At 45.8% G+C, this 16,699-nt stretch overlaps 1 protein-coding gene across 4 annotated transcripts in view; it reads right to left on the bottom strand.

The window, feature by feature from the left end:
- The window catches only part of FIG4 (FIG4 phosphoinositide 5-phosphatase), a 169,676-nt gene that overhangs the window by 76,775 nt on the left and 76,202 nt on the right, over positions 1-16,699 (bottom strand). For all 4 annotated transcript variants that reach the window (XM_074948227.1, XM_074948228.1, XM_074948226.1 and 1 more), the window contains 2 exons: positions 14,168-14,334; positions 221-359 (listed from right to left, as the gene is read on the bottom strand). In XM_074948227.1, coding sequence (XP_074804328.1) covers positions 221-359; positions 14,168-14,334 — 306 coding nt within the window. The remainder of the gene's footprint in view (positions 1-220; positions 360-14,167; positions 14,335-16,699) is intronic.

The following is a 16,699-nucleotide window of genomic DNA, read 5'->3' as shown; positions in this document are numbered from 1 at the left end:
TAAAAGGAGATTATGATAATTAATGCTTTTACAAATGTTTAAAATATGGCAATGATGTATTTGTTTCAAATAACCCACCTTTGCAAGGCAGAGTAATTTACCTGCTTATTTTGCAAAGTGAAATGTATTTTTGAGACAGTTGTTCAAAATCAATTTAAAGGTTTTTAAATTTTGAACACGTATTATGAAAGTGAATGATAAATAGGGAACTACAAAATACCTTCTCCTTGTCTGTGAAAGACTCATAGTGTTCTTGTGATGCAAGTAAAAGTCTGTAGGAAGTTCCCAAAGATGAGGTTTTCCTTCTGCAGGCTGGAATACTCCCAAAAATACATTAATTGAGTCTTGCCTGTCAGCATCTGTAAAAAAAGAGGTACACCGGGATGTTCTGTTTATGCTCACAAAAATATGATGGAGGCAGTAGTAACACCACCATAGTTATGAAATCTACACTTACAGCAAGACTAAAATCCCACTGTTTTACACTTCAGGGCTTGAACTTAAACTTTCCAGACAACAATTGACATTTTTAAGTATTAATATGTTAAAAACTATTCTGCTGCAAAAGTCAGTGAAGTGCTCCCTTTTTAGATATTTTGACTTATTTTCTTCACATTTCTTATGATTCTTCTGTCTAAACAATAGTCTCTACAAACTTCATACTTCACACACAACCACCTTCCAATAACAACGAAGACATTTGAACTTTTAAAGCTACATACAAAAAGATTTGCTCCATTTGTTTGGAATAACCAGAGTTTAATCACAATTAGCTAATACAACCACTCAGATACATCAGCTAATATCAGAGGTGCCAGGTTTACTCTGAGGCTTTTTGGGACACTTATGAAAAAAATTAGGGAAGAATTAAGGATGCTGCTTGGAGCAGCACCAAGTGTCAAAGGTACAAAACCAAACACAGACAATGCATCTTGGGTAGTTTCTTGAATGCTTGCTGTGCATTTCAGATGCACTTTTGTGCATATTACAGTAATAATAGTGGTACAAGCTGAAGTAATATTTAGTAACACTAATAGCCATGACCAGGTGCGACCATGACATTGGCCATTTTCTCACTCATTCACAAGCACTTCTGAAACCTTTTTGCATACTTTTTTGGTGTATTTGGCTCATTTTGTCAGCGGGGGTTGGGATGCTCAATTCACCATCCAAGCCACAGGCATTGTGTTGCATTTTAACTGCCCCAGTTGGACTGTATTAATGCACTGTAGACCATATTAATGAACTACAAAGGGGGCAGGGATAACTCAGTGATTTGAGCACTGGCCTGCTAAATCCAGGGTTGTAAGTTCAATCCTTGAGGGGGCCATTTAGGGATCTGGGGCAAAAATTGGGGATTGTTCCTGCTTTGAGCAGAGGGTTGGACTAGATGACCTCCTGAGGTCCCTTCCAACCCTGAGATTCTATGATTCTAACCCATAAGCTTTGGCTTGAGTGGTAAATCCAGCACCTCAACCCACTCAAAATCACCACAGCTTGCCACCTATCAGAATGACCTTCACTTCACAGTCTGTGCATGTGCCACAGAGGCAGGGTTGCCCCCAGAAATTTATCTTATGGTATACTGTGATGTCATCCTGCCCCCCCCCCCGAGTTGAGAGGTGGGCTGATGGGTCACCAGGTGCCCCTGGAGGGATAGGTGTCAGTTAGCCAGGTGCTTGAGTGGAATGGAGTGTCTGGTTGGTCTGAAAGATGCATTTGGTGAGTTTCGTAGAGCATGGAACAGACTTGTTGGGGTTGGTAGGAGAGGAGATGGAGGTGAAGGGGGCTGCTTGATGAGGTGGGAGGAGTGGAGATGAGCGGAAAAAGGGTAGGTGCCCAGTGTCAGCTGATCTCATAACAGGTGCAGGTGGCACTGGGGTTGATGGAGATATTTACTGGTGTTGCAGGCAGCTGCTCAGCCTGTCCCAGACCCAGAGCCATCTGGCTGGGACAGTGCCAGGTACCATTAGCTGTGCTGAGGGAAAAGGCATGGGGGAGAGTGCACCCCACTCACTGTACTCTGTTGGTCCTCTTGGCCAAGCACTCTGCTCCCTGCAGCAGTCGTGCAAGCAACGGCCATGTGTTTGGGCCCGGTGCAGGTGCACTGGCCTGGGAAAGACACCCCCGCCCAGGGAATCTCACTGATGCAACCAAGGAGCCAACCTGTAAGCCTCCCCTAGTGTGACTGCCAAAATGGTACACACTATACATGGCATGCATATGGCTGTGCTGTGGGCAACCTGCACAGGACGCTGATGGTGGTGAAAAATGCCCTTGTAGCCATGGCACTGTGTTCATTGGATTTGAGTGATGAGTGACACACAACAGACACTCCACCCATTTTTAAATACAATTGCAAAATGTGTAGATTTAATCCTGATTTAGTAATTTCATAAATACGTTTAAAAATCAGGATGACTTTGGAAAATTAGGGAGGGTTGGCATCTCTTTAAACATAATTTTAGATAAAACATGAAAATGAAAAATTTTGTTCATTAAAATTTTCCAAATACCTGTAACTCTCATTCACTAACCAGCTGTTGAGGCAGGAAAGCAGGCTAGGTTGCAGAGAGTACAGGGGTGTGGTATGGAGGCAAGATCAAGCTCTGGGATGGCGAGTGGTTATGTACGGGGAAACAGAGACATTAGCAGGTATGTGTAGGGGGCCTGTGCAAAGAGTAAAAGGCTGGTGTGCAGGGGCCTTTGGATAGAGCTGTGCATGGAGGGTAGAGCTCAGAGATACTGGCACTTGAAGGACTCCCTGTACTACTGCCTCCAATCCCCAGCATACTGAGGCATTACTGGTGTGGAACAGTTCAAGAGCCAGTGCTTCAGCAGATACACTTTGCTCTCTCAGAACCGCTGTCTGAGCTCTCCAACACACAGAAAGCAGAACCAGGGGAACCAAGTGCATGTGCCACAGAGGCAGGGTTGCCCCCAGAAACTGCATCTCCGCAATGGAGCAAAGTTACCCCATGACTGATGCCTCGGTGTACCATGGGGCACAGAGCAGATGTGGAAAAATCCATCAAGCACTGATGCCTCAGCCTGGGCTTCAGGAAACCCACACGGCATCAGTCAACTCCTCAATGAAAACTCAGCTACTCATCTGGCTTCCTATATCCTCAACAGGTGTGCTCCCTTCCCTGCAACATGGAACATCTTCACAGAGTCAAGAGGCTTGCAAAGGGTTGTGAGTGTGTTGAACAGAGGTGTGTGGAAATTTGGTGGAGGTAGGGTTGTGGAAAGGCACAGGACTTTAACAGGCTATGGACGGTGCTCAGGAGGAGGTGAGTGGAGACTGGAGGCTTGTGTGAAGACTAACAAAAAAGCAGGGTGTGCCCTGTAAGGCATCAGGAATGGAAAAAGCAGAGGGGAGACTCTACTCTGATGAGCCAAAGGTACACCTCCTCTCTTCTGCTTTCATACATTCATCAATTATAAAGCCAGAAGGGACCACTTGTTTAACTAGCCTTACCCCCTGTATAACAAACGCCACAGGATTTCCCTGAATTAATGCCTTTTTGAACTAGAGTATACCTTTTAGGAAAAGCATCCAATCTTGACTTAAAGATTGCCAGTGATGAAGAATCCACCACAACCCTAAGTGAGTTGTTCCAATGACTTTCCAGTCTGAATTTGTCCAGCTTCAGCCTCCAGCCATTGGATTGTGTTATAACTTTGTCTGCTAGACTGAAGAGCTCATTATCTAATTTCTGTTCCTCAAGTAGGTATTTCTAGACTGTGACCAAGACACCCCTTAACCTTCTCTTTATTAAGATAAACGGACTGAGCTCCTTGAGTCTCTCACTATAAATAGGCTTGGAGGGATTAGACTTTTATCGGTGTGAAGTAAGTGTTGGTAAATGTTGATTTCACCGTACACACACAGACAGAAAAAGTATTTCTATCAATAACTGAAATTTACAGATAGGCAAAGGAAAATGCTGCTTGAGAACACAGTCTGATTTAAGAACATTTACTTTGTGTATTGTGGCATGTGATGTTGACAATTTTTGGAATGATTATAAAGCTTTAACTTTTTGAATTTCATTGTCTTCGGTCATTAAAGAATTATTGTCTGACCCCCACACCCATAATTTCCCACAACTGTGCACTGCTTAGACATAAACAGATATTATCCATCAACATTTTTAAAAATAAAAATCAAATTCGGCTAAGTCTAAATATAAGGCGTGTTTTCCAATCCTTTAATTATTCTTGTGGCCCTCATCTGAACCCTCACCAATTTACCAACATCCTCCTTCACCTACCAGCCTCACTTTTTCTCCCCATTCTCCCCACACACAACTTCTTCCTATTCCCTTGTTTCCCCCCTCTGATTTTCCACCAGGATCCCCCATACCCATGTCCCTTCACAGAGCCCTGCTTCTCAACATGCTCCCTTCACCTGCTTCCTTGCTCCTCACCATGCCCCCTATTTGCTTAACAGATTCAGCTTATAAAGACTGTTTCTTGATGTATACAGTAGGCCCCTCTGGGCATGCAGGCTGCATTTCCTCTGCAAAATGGTTAGTCTGCTAACACTTAACCCACAGATGGTCAGAGAATGAGGAGGACTATGAGACCATGCTAGAACCAATAAAAAGTTTTGAAATAAACCTGGATGATGATACAGCAAACTTTTTCTTTTTTTTTTTTTTTTAAAGTAAAGAAGGGCAGAGTAAAACTCCAAATACAGGAGCACATAATATACAGGACTCATTCATTCCTGTTGTACAGCTGGTAGGTAGTATGAATAAAAGTGCTAAATAAAACCCTAAAAGCTGTGTTGCTCAGGAAGATGACTTTGACTTTGTAAGAGCAATGGCTTACACATCTTTAATGCATTTTTTTTTAAAAAACCCTCCATAGAGAGATTAACTTTTTTTACACATTGATCATTGTTTTATACATCAGGAATTGCAAGCATTTTGAAACTAACTGTTGTCTTGTTTCAGTGTAATTTATTGAACTAACTCAGTATCTTACTATTTAAATGAAAGGTGATAAAATACAGTTTATTATGTTCTACTGAAAAGCTGTTTTGGAATTTAGGCAAATATTACTTAGTGAATTATAGAACAAATCTCTAAGTTGCCAACAACTATACTCTAAAGGGACTATATAGTTTTCTTTAGTAGCAGAAAAATGTCAGTGTTAAAACATTGTAATGCATCAGGGTTCTAGCTTTCTTTCTGTACTTATAAACATAAGCATGAAGTTGTATGTTAAATTTAACAGAAGGTGAAGAACAGTTATCAATGGATTTCTTGTTGTCATTTTATCCCTAAATTCAGTTTGAAACCAGATTTAAAATATGATCTGAAAGATCTTCTACAGATAACTCTTCAGACCAGTGTACCTGCAACAGCAAGGACCAAACATTAGAAATTTTAATGAAGTGGGAAAAAGTGATCCCCCAGTATTTTAAGGCTAAATAATTTTATGCCAATTTTGGATCATCATATACATGGAAGGTTTTGTCTTCCTTTGAAATACTGGCCATAAGAGAAAACAGGATACTGGGCTTTATAGACCAACTTCCTGATCTGGTATGGTATATGGTACATTAAAAAAAGTGTGTTGCTTTTGGTACAAATCAGTATAAAGCGGAGCACAGAAGAAAGTATAAACAGCTTTCTTCCCCTTTAATGTTATCACTGGTTGCTGAAATTATGTACAGGAGGTAGGAAGATCCTGCACAGATTTTTAAAAAGATACTATACACCGTACGTGTGTTCTAGCACATTTTTTAAGCTCTGTTAGAAAAAAAACAGGAGCTGAAGGGGCCATTTGATTGAATTAGTCTAAAATAATCTAGTGCTCTCAATCTGTGTTTCCAACTGAATTTTTATGACAAATTACTAAATCATGAGAGATTCAGCAGAACTGGGACTGTAAAACCACAGGACTAAAAGGGCATAGCAATTAGTTTGCTTTCATACACCATTAGAAGGTAGTTTACTGTGTCCAGCCCCATATGTGAATAAACGGATTATTTTAGATTCCAGAAACATATAATCATGTGTTGTAACACTAACATTTAAGACTATAGTGCCACATAATTTTCTGTATGAAAAGCATAAAAAAATAGAAATTATACCTAGAAAAAACAGTTACCTACCTTTTGTAATTGTTGTCCTTTGATGTGTTGCTCATGTCCATTCCATTCTAGGTGTGCATGCGCCCACATGCACAGTCATCAGAGACTTTTGCCCTAGCAGTATCCGTAGGGCCAGCCGTGGCATCCCCTTGTGTGCAGCACTCATGCTTTGGTATATCAAGCACCGCCAGCCCTATGCCCTCTCAGTTCCTTCTTGCTGGCAACTCCAACGGAGGGATAGGAGGATGGGTAATGGAATGAACATGAGCAAGACATCTCGAAGAACAACAGTTTTGAAAGGTAGGTAACTGTTTTTTCTTCTTTGAGTGCTTGTTCATGTACGTTCCATTCTAGGTGACTCAAAAGCAGTATCAATAGAGGTGGACTTGGAGTTCAGTCTTGCAGCTTGCAGCACTGCTCTGCCAAAGCCAGCATCGTTTCGAGCTTGCTGGGTAAGCATATAATGAGACACGAACGTGTGGACAGACAACCAGGTAGCGGCCCGACAGATCTCTTGGATTAGTACCTGTGTCAGGAAGGCTGCTGACAATGCTTGTGCCCAAGTCTAGTGTGCCACCACGACAGCAGGCAGAGGCACCTTCGCCAACTCATAGCAGTAGAGGATGCAGGCCATGATCCAGGACAAAATCCTCTGAGCGGACACCGAGTGACCTTTCATTCTGTCAGCCACCGCAACGAACAACTGCGTTGACTTATGGAACGGCTTTGTTCTATCTATGTAGAAGCCCAGTGCCCTCCTGACATCCAGGAGTGTAGCCTGCACTCCTCATCTGATGCATGAGGCTTTGGAAAGAAGATGGGTAAGTATATGTCCTGGCCAGTATGAAACCGGGAAACGACCTGGGGCAGAAATGCTGGGTGCAGTTGCAGCTGGACCTTATTCTTGTAGAAGACCGTATAGGGCGGCTCTGAAGTAAGTGCCCTGATCTCAGACACCCTGTGGGCTGACAATAACATGACCAGAAACGAAACCTTCCAGGAGAGAAGCAGGAGAAAGCAGGAAGCCAGAGGCTCAACAGCTTGAGATTCAGGTCTCGGAGGGGGAAGGGATCCCAGACGTGTAGGTAGAGACACTCCTGACCTTTCAAAAATCGTGCCATCATGTTGTGAGCGAAGATCAACCTGCTTTGGAATGGAGGATGGAAAGCCAAGATAGCACCCAGGTGGACCTTGATCAATGACAGGGACAAACCTTGGAGTTTGAGGTGCAGCAGATAATCCAGGATCTCCTGCAGTGGGGCCTGCTAAGCCTGAATATGCTGTTCCGAGGCCCAGCACATGAACCTTTTCCATTTGGCCAAGTAAGTCGCTCTGGTGGTGGGTTTCCTGCTACCCAGCAAGACCAGCTGAACGCAAGCCGAGCATGCCCGTTCGTCCGTGCTTAGCCATGTAGTAGCCAAACGGTCAAGTGCAGTGCCATCAGGTTCGGATGCAAAAAGGCTGGGACAGTAGATCCAGCCAGAGGGGCAGCTACAGTTGGGCGGCTACTGAAAGCCACTCAGCAATGTGCCGAATCAGTGCTGGCGAGGCCACGTGGGAGCTATTAGGATAATTCTTGCCCTGTGTTGGTTGATCTTCACAAGGACCCTGTAAATCAACGGCACTGGCAGGAAGGCACAAACTGCTCTGAGCTCCCTGACAATGTGGAGGGCCAGATCAGTCTGCAACCAGTGGCCCTGGGTGCTCAGCTCACCCAGGTGGGCTCCCCAGCCCAGGTCCGAAGCACTGGAGACACGGGTCAGTGACGGGGATGGGATCACGGAGGGGACTTCCTCCCACACCAACCAGGGTCCAACCACCAATCCAGGGGATGACCTGATGTGGTCCGGCACTCTGACTACCCAGTGTAGGTCGTGCCTGTTAGGGATATAGACTGACACCAGCCATGCTTGCAGAGGCCAGACTGCGTGAGTGAGCGGGAGAAGGAAGGGTGGTGACTACTAAAGTTTGTGTGTCTACTCCTTCTCCTTCCAGACTCTTGACGAGGCTGCCAAGACCTTGGCAGCAGGGGTGGCCAGAACTGTTTCCGTGCAGACTGCAGCATAGGCATGCCCAGCAAGCGAAGGGTGTCCCGAGTGTCCTTTAACCCATGCAGCTTCACATCAGTCTGCTCCAAAAAGAGACCGTTCCCATCAAATGGGAGGTCCTGGATAAAGGTCTGCATCTCTTGGGATAGGCCTGTGGTCTGAAGCCAGGGGCTGTGCTTCATGACCACTGCTCACATGACCACCCTAGCTCCCAAGTAAGCCGCATCCCGTGTCATCTGGAGAGAGCGCCTGCCCGCCGCAGTGCCCTCCTTCACCAGGGTGCCGAATTCCTGGACCAGACCATGAGGGAGGGACTCCTTGAACTTATGGAGGGAGTCCCAAGAGGGCCTGATGGTTCACCACCTGGAATTGCAGGCTGGCTGGTGAATAAATTTTTCTCCCAAAAAAGTCCAGTCTTTTGGCCTCTATTTTTGGGAGCTGAACTAGTGTGCCCCTGCTTGACCTTTTCGTTGGCCACAGAGACAACCAGCGAGCCAGGAGATGGGTGGGTATAAAGGTACTTGAACCCTTTGGCCGGGGCAAAGTACTTCTTTTCTGCCCTTTTGGAGGTGGGAGGGATGGAGGACAGGGTTTGCCAGAGGGCCTTGGCAATTTTCAGGACCCCGCCATGCACTGTTGGTGCAACACGTGCAAGGGTAGAGGCTGAGAGGACACTGAACAAGGTGTCTGCCTGCTCGGCCATCTCCTCCACCTCCATCTCCTCCTACATAGGTCCAAGTTCTCAGCCACCCATCGAAGCAGGGCCTGGTGTTCCTTAAAATTGTCTGGTGGGCTGGCCCTTGAAGGTCCCACAACCGCTTTGTTCGGGGATGAAGATTATGACTGTACCACCGGGGAAGGAGGGTTTGGGGTGGGCACTGTCTCCTCTATCCCAACCTCCGAGTGGATCTCATGCACCGAGCCTGCTATTGCTCCAAGGCGGCGGCAGATGAGTGGTGCAAAGGGGGCATGCTCACACACTCCAATAAGGCCACTGCACTGGCCGTTCTGCCAAGGCAGTGCTATAGACGTCGACGCGGCCTCAGGTGCCCGTTTATGCCAGTGGGGTCTTGACAAGGGGCTGCGCTGCCCTTCTGTGCTGGAGAAATTCGCTTCCGTTGACCATGGTGGGCCATTGACGCCTGGGTCTGCCTGCTGACCATCGCTTCTGGAGACAGGTGTTTGGAGTTTGAGGATCGGTGTCGGTATTGAGGGGACAAGTCCCAGGGGGACCGGAATCACAATGGGGAGCACTCCCCCGGGGGGCAGGCGACAGATCTGCGCTGAAGCGGGAGGGAAATTGGTGCCAATGGAATGGAGACCAGCTCCCCCCACAAGGCGATCTGCGTCAAAATTGCAGGGACTGCGATCGCAGTGCTGGTGACTGAGGGTGAGCCCAGAGGATCTGGGGTGCAACAGCGGAGATCTGCGGCACAGAGATGGAGAGTGCTGCTTGTCTCTGGGGACTGGCAGCATTCCACTGCCCCGCGAGGAGTCTTAGCAACTGGCTTGCCCTCGTAGGGAGTCTTTGCTGCTTCCTGCGGCACGCATGGTGCCAGCAGTGTGGGCAGAGGCCTCTGCTCTATCAGTGATGGGGGAAGCTTGGGAAGGTGTCAATGCCACCAGAAGTTTGGGTCCCCTACCACTCCCGGGAGCCGGTGGTGGATCCTTTAAGGGACTAAGGGCCCTGTTAGGATATAGATATTCAGGCCTGTCTGTAAAGGCCTATACTCTAAGAATTTAGGTGTATTCTTATCACTTGGCTAGTTAGAGGTATAAAAGAAAGAATCAAAATCACTGTCTGCTGCTGTAAGAGCCTTCTCTTACTGAGACAGTCTGAGGCCCTGTGCTTAGGCTAAGGCCTTTGGCTAAGCAGCAGAGGCAGCCATAAGCTGGGAAGCGAACAGTCACATCCTTACATTCCAACCTAGTCACATTAAAATACGGTGCTATTGGGCTGTTAGGAATACAATCCTGTCCTGATAATGCCTATTGCCTCCAGAGAAAGGGAAGTGCCTAGAAGATGTAAAAGGAAACTTAGTTTGATAGCATCCTGTCTGGCAAGAACTCACTTATCAATAGCTGGGATGTGAAATCCTCATTTCTGTGTTTGCTCTATCACTGTAGTCCCCATTTCCCTATTGTTTGTCTGCATAATCTCTGTCTGGTTCTGTGATTGTTTCTGTCTGCTGAATAATTAATTTTGCTGGGTGTAAACTAATTAAGGTGGTGGTATATAATTGGTTAAATAATCATGTTACAATATGTTAGGATTGGTTAGTTAACCAATCATTTTACTGAAATTTAAGGTATAGCTAAGCAGAACTCAAGTTTTACTATATAGTCTGCAGTCAATCAGGAAGTGAGGGGGTGTGTGAGGGAAATGGGAACAGGGAATGGGGGTGGGGAAATTGGAATCATGTTTACCTAAAGGGGGAAATGGGAACAGGGACACAGGTAAGCCTCTATGGTGTCAGAGCTGGGAAGGGGGGCACTAAGGAAGGAAACTGGAATCATGCTTCCTGGAAGTTCACCCCAATAAACTTCGAATTGTTTGCACCTTTGGACTTCGGGTATTGTTGCTCTCTGTTCATGCGAGAAGGACCAGGGAAGTAAGTGGGTGAAGGAATAAGCCTCCTAACAGGCCCCAATGGAGGTGGCACGTCCATGTGGCTCTGGAGTGGCAGGGCGGCCCAAACTGGGTCTTTTGCTCAATGCCCCAGGGCCTTTCTTGCCTGGTGCCAGGGAGCTGTGGTTCTTCATTTTTTTTCTGGGCACCAGTGACGGGGAACAGTGCCAGGCAGAGCCCGGTATTAGGGGTGCACACCGAAATACTAGGCGAGTCTTGGCGGGACGTCTCGGAAGCCGGATGAAGGGCAGCCTCCATGAGGAGAGTCCGCAAATGAATATCCCACTCTTTCTGAGTCCTGGGTCAAAATTTTTTACAAATATGACACTTGTCCTTCACATGCGATTCCCCAAGCACTTGAGGCAGCTGCTGTGGGGGTCACTTAAAGGCATAGGTCTCTGTTACAGTCCGCACAGGGCTTAAACCCTGGACACCGGGGCATGCCCCACCTGGGGCAAAGTCCCTGTTGGGACTCTAACTTCTAACTACACTTAACTACTTAACACTAACTACTATAAACAACTATTTACAAGACCCTAAGGCTTGAAGTCAGAAGAGACGAAACCGCTAGCTCTTGCTATGCAAGGAAAGGCACTCAACTAACCACCATGGGCAGTAAGAAGGAACTGAGGGGGCAAAGGGATGATGGCATCTGACATATCGACGCATGAGCACGACACTCAAGGGGGGCGCCACAGCTGGCCCTCCGGATACCACTAAGGCAGGGGTCAGCAACCTATGGCAAGCGAACCCAGGCCAGCTGCGGGCTGAGCTGGGCCAGCGGCTGGGACCCCGGCAGGCAGCAGCGTGCCATAAAAAATCCTGCCTGTCCCAGCCAGCTCTTCTCCACCCCCCGCCCCACCACCACGGGGGCAGGGTGAAGAAGCTTGGTCCTACTGGCTGCTGCTGCAGGGCAGGCAAGGTCCCCCTTCCCCCGCCAGCATGCTGGGTTCCTGTCCCTCCTCCTCTCCCTCCCTGCCCCGATCAGCTGATGGCCCTTGCAAGGGAGGGGGAGAAGTGGAGCAGGAGCTCGCTCGCTGCTCCAGGGAGGAGGCGGTGAAGAGGTGGGGACGGGGTCGTGGGGTAGAATCAGGGCATATCCCCCCCACACCCCATGTCCTGACTCCTGCCCTCCCCTCACATGCCCCCAGCCCTCTGCACCCCCACACCCCATGCCCTGACTCTTGCACCCCCCACATTCCCACCCCCACCCTGAGCACCAAACAGGAGCTCCTGCACTTCCCCCCACCACATTCCCACCTGCACCCCTTGCACCAAATGGGAGCTGCCCTCATAAGCACTCCACACCCAAACCTCCTGCCCCAACCCTGAGCCCCCTCCCTCATTCTAGCTCCTGGCCAGACCCTACACCCCAACCCCCAGCCTGATCCCTCACCCCCAGCTCTGTGCTCAGTGCACTCCCACCCTCAGCTCAGTGCACAGAGAGAGGAAGAGAATGGGCTAGAACCAGGGAGAAGGTAGCTACTCACCCTATGTGGGCAGGGCCGGGACCCCAGGCTGGCAGCGGGCTCAGCGGGCCGGCGGCATAAGATCAGCATTTTAATTTAATTTTAAATTAAGCTTCTTAAACATTTTGAAAACCTTGTTTACTTTACATACGACAACAGTTTAGTTATATAATATATAGACTTATAGAGAGAGACCTTCTAAAAACATTAAAATGTATTACTGGCACGCAAAACCTTAAATTAAAGTGAATAAATGAAGACTCGGCACACCACTTCTGAAAGGTTGCCGACCCCTGGCAAAAGTCTCCAATGCCCGCACACGTAGGTGAATGCACACCTAGAATGAAAATCGACATGAGCAAGCTCTCGAAGAAGAACATGCTCTTCCAACTTTTCTGCCAGCAGTTAAAGGAAACAAAAAATGGTAGCATTCAAGCCTGTCAGAGAGCTTGTCAAGGGTATGCTTAAATGATTGCTCATATTCATTGTTTTTAAAAAGTGTAAGAAGGCTGTAACTTTATTACAATATATTAACCAGAAGCAGCAGCAACTCTTCAGTAAAAGAGCTGAATTCCAACTTCCATTACAATCCTCCACTTTTTCTCATGCTCATAACGGTCTCAAAAAAATTCAACATACAAGGAATTTGTTTATGCTTGGTCTCTGCCTAAAAGGTGAATTTTTATTTACTTTTTTTTTAAGTTACAGCAAATTCAATTGAGCCATTTTTGAGTTTTATTCTCACCTTTGCCACTGACCTGCCTTAATACTTTGGAAACATTGTTTAAGCCTCAGTAGCCCCATTTAGGAGGCAATCATCACTACCTCTATTTTTCAGATATGGAAAAGGAAGCTGAGACACAGAGAAGTTAAGGTACAGAGCCAGGAAGCGTTAGAATCAAGACTGCAACTCAGGTCACCTGCTTGCGGATCCAGGCTTCATCTAGACCAGAGTGTCTCCAGGCAAATCACTTAACCAATCTGTGCCAATCTATCTCATCTGTATAATGTGGTTAGTAATGCTTACCCCAAGGGCTCTGAGGACAGATGAAAAAGTGCTATGTAACTGCCAATTATTGTTATCATCACCCATTGTTACAAATGGGCAAAAGACAAGGTTAAATGACACTGTGATCTAATGGGTTAGGCATGACCCTAGCAGTCAGCAGGCAGTTTCTAATCGCAGTTCTGAAACTGACTTGCAGTGTGATTTTAGGCAAATCACTAAATCTTTCTATGCTTCTGCTTCCCCATCCATAAACAGTGATAATACTGACATACCCTAACGCATAGGGTTGGTCATGGTGGACATACTTCATTAATATCTGAAAAACAAAATGTAAGATTCTCAGATGAAAAATACAAGGCTGTGGCTAGAGAACTCAGCAGATTTTAGAGTGGAAAAAAAAAACCAAAAACAGACACATCAGATTAGCATCAATATAACCAAATCACTTAATTCTTTACCCTAAAGTTTCCCAGTGTAAAATCCAGAGGTTAATGGAGGAGAAAAAAAATCTTAAACACACTGAATGTGTCTATTGTCATAAACCTTGAATGGTCCCTTAGAATATGTGCTATCTACTTATACTAAACAATCTGTTCCATCTTGCATTTAGCTGTGACGCTTGGAATACTTTTCCAAGACCGGAAGAAAAGCTCTGTGTGGCTGATGCTTGTCTCTCTCACCAAGAGAAATCGGTCCAATAAAAGATATTATCCTATTATCACAGAATTTCAGTGATCAAAGTAACCAGCTGTTTTAAAATGCTCTTTTTTTAATATTTCCCTAAATTTGCAGAAACCAGCTGCTGTCAAGCAATATTTACTAATGCAAAGAAAGCAAGATATGTATGTACATATTGCTATCTAAATACTGGCTTAAAAGAAAACACTCATGAATTCCATTTACCTGAAAAAGCATTACTGTAATATCTTGAGAGTGTCTGCATAATATCTTTGGAATGCTGGGTCCATGGTGCTATCTTCCTGTAGGTTTTTACTCGATGAACAAGTTGAGAACCTCCATATTGCAGAGAAAGTGTGTCTCCATGATCTTCATACAACTCCTCAAACAATCTAAACCAATGAAATCAAAATATCTGAGAATTCTATCACCACTACTAGAAAGTGAAAGCTTCTCTACTCTGTATTTTATGCCTTACTTACCTTTATGTTTTAAAAAGACTTAAAGGTAAGTAGGTAGAATTCCAAATAAACTATTTTCGGTTAACGTAATGAGTGTCATACTTCTGAACCAGAAAAGCCAGTTGTCTTTCCAAAATGTTAATTTAGCTAGTAAAGATTACAGAGGTGGCAACTACTGCAAGAGAAGTTAAGTGTTCTTTTGCAACATTCTCTTAAACAAAATAAGCATGTACTGGGCAACTAACTCTACATCTGCTTTGGTCTAAAAGACTCAAAGATCAAAGCACCAAACTTTTCTGATAATCTCCTCCTGCTGCCCACTTCAGATATTAGCCTTATCAGGGCATGCACAAAGAAATTATTGTACACATCACGTACGTATACACATGGATGTGTGTGTGAAAGCGTGTGAGAGCGTGTGAGAGAGAGAGAGAGATAAATGGTATACATCAGGGACCATAAGAAGGCCAAGTAAATATATATCTGTGCTTATTTTAACAAACAGGTAGATTTTAACAGAGTGAAATTAATCTTAGAGTTATAAAACCCTAACAATATGTTCAGAAATGGAAACTTAGAAATATTTTCCCCAAATATTAAAAGTTTAATTCCTTCATTTTAAGTAACTACTGTGGAATTCTTGAGATACCTAGATTTTTTCCCCTTATTAAATGAAATATTTTTTCTCCTATATATTGCTGCCAGTTTACAAAAACAGAGGTAACATAATAATTATCACTAGCCTAATCACACTGAAGTCTAAAATACTGTGATCATACATTCCAGGTCCAATTTTGGAGTGTTTACTCAGATAATCACTTCCGTGGAAGTTCTGCCAAAGTAGGGTAATCACTACAGGACTGGGCTCTAAAATCAAACTTACACTTGCTCATTAGTTATAATACCTTAGATACTTAAATATTTATTAAATGAGAATATATATCCTTATAGCTCCCAGAAGTAAACATGAAGAAGAGACCAGGGAAATGACTGTTGGATGCTGTTGGCTTGTAGGGAGAAAGGAAGATCTTAAATCTTCACAGAATAAGGTAACCCAGAGGTGGGCAAACTTTTTGGCCTGAGGGCCGCATCGGGTTTCTGAAATTGTATGGAGGGCCGGTTAGGGGAGGCTGTGCCTCCCCGAACAACCAGGCATGGCCTGGCCTCTGCCCCCATCTGACCCCCCTACTTCTTGCCCCCAGATGGCCCCCCCAGGACTCCTTCCCCATCCAACCCCCCCCTGTTCCCTGACAACCCCCTGGGAACCCCTGCCCCATCCACCCCCCCGCTCTCGGTCCCCTGACCGCCCCCGGACCCCCACCCCTAACTGCCCCCCGCCGCCCCATCCAACCCCTCCCCTCCTTCCTGACTGCCCCCCTGGATCCCTGCCTCATCTAACCACTCCTTCTCCCTGACCGCCCCCGGACCCCTCGCCCCTAGCCTCCCGGGCCAGGAGCTCAGGGGCCGGGCAGGATTGTCCCGCAGGCTGCAGTTTGCCCACCTCTGAGGTAACCCCTCAAGGGTACCCATATTCCCCTTTGTGGGGGTGGTAAAAGGACTCAGAATGGAGTCCAACCCTGAATATTAGTTATTTGGAATGAGGCATTTACCACCACACTTGACACAAGTAGTAATGCCTGGTATCTCTGGAGTGTGGTCATGGGCATTAAAGCTTTTTATAGTGAATGCAGCTGAGATGGCGAGGTCCATAAGTCTGGCAGTAGAATACTGAAGGCAGTCTTATGGAGAATTGCAGACTAGACTTGTTTTATTTGCAGACCAAGAAAACATTACAAAAACGCTCTCTCAAGGCAACCTCCAATCTTGCAATGTTGATCACAATACCTGGGAGCTCTCAGCATCTGACAAGACCTGATGGTGGCACCTCTGCCACCTCGGTCTGAAAGATCTTGAGAGCTCATGGATTGCTGCAATCAAAGAGAGATGTGTGAGGAGTAAAGCTAAAAGCAGCACATGTTCATCTACAATTCTCTTAACCTGTGGTACTTGCAAACAGGGCTGCAGGTCCAAAATTGGTCTTTGATTTCACTTCAGGACCCACAATAAGTGACTACAGCTCATCTATTGAGCTCGCTGGGAGATTCCATCATCATCCCACTCCCAATAAACCTGACTTAATAAAGTTGCAGGATGCCACTTTAAATCCACCTCTGTGTTTTTGTTTCATTCTCCTGTATCCTGCCTGCATATCCTGATCAAGGCCTATAAAATAAGCAAGTCAGCCAGGTTTCTTAGAAAGAACGTGTTAGTTATAAACCTACAAGTATACATTTTA

This window comes from Natator depressus, chromosome 3 (genome assembly GCF_965152275.1).
Source record: "Natator depressus isolate rNatDep1 chromosome 3, rNatDep2.hap1, whole genome shotgun sequence".
Taxonomy (NCBI): Eukaryota; Metazoa; Chordata; order Testudines; family Cheloniidae; genus Natator; species Natator depressus.
The sequence above is the reverse complement of the archived record's forward strand: the minus strand, read 5'-3'. Positions and strand labels throughout refer to the sequence as shown.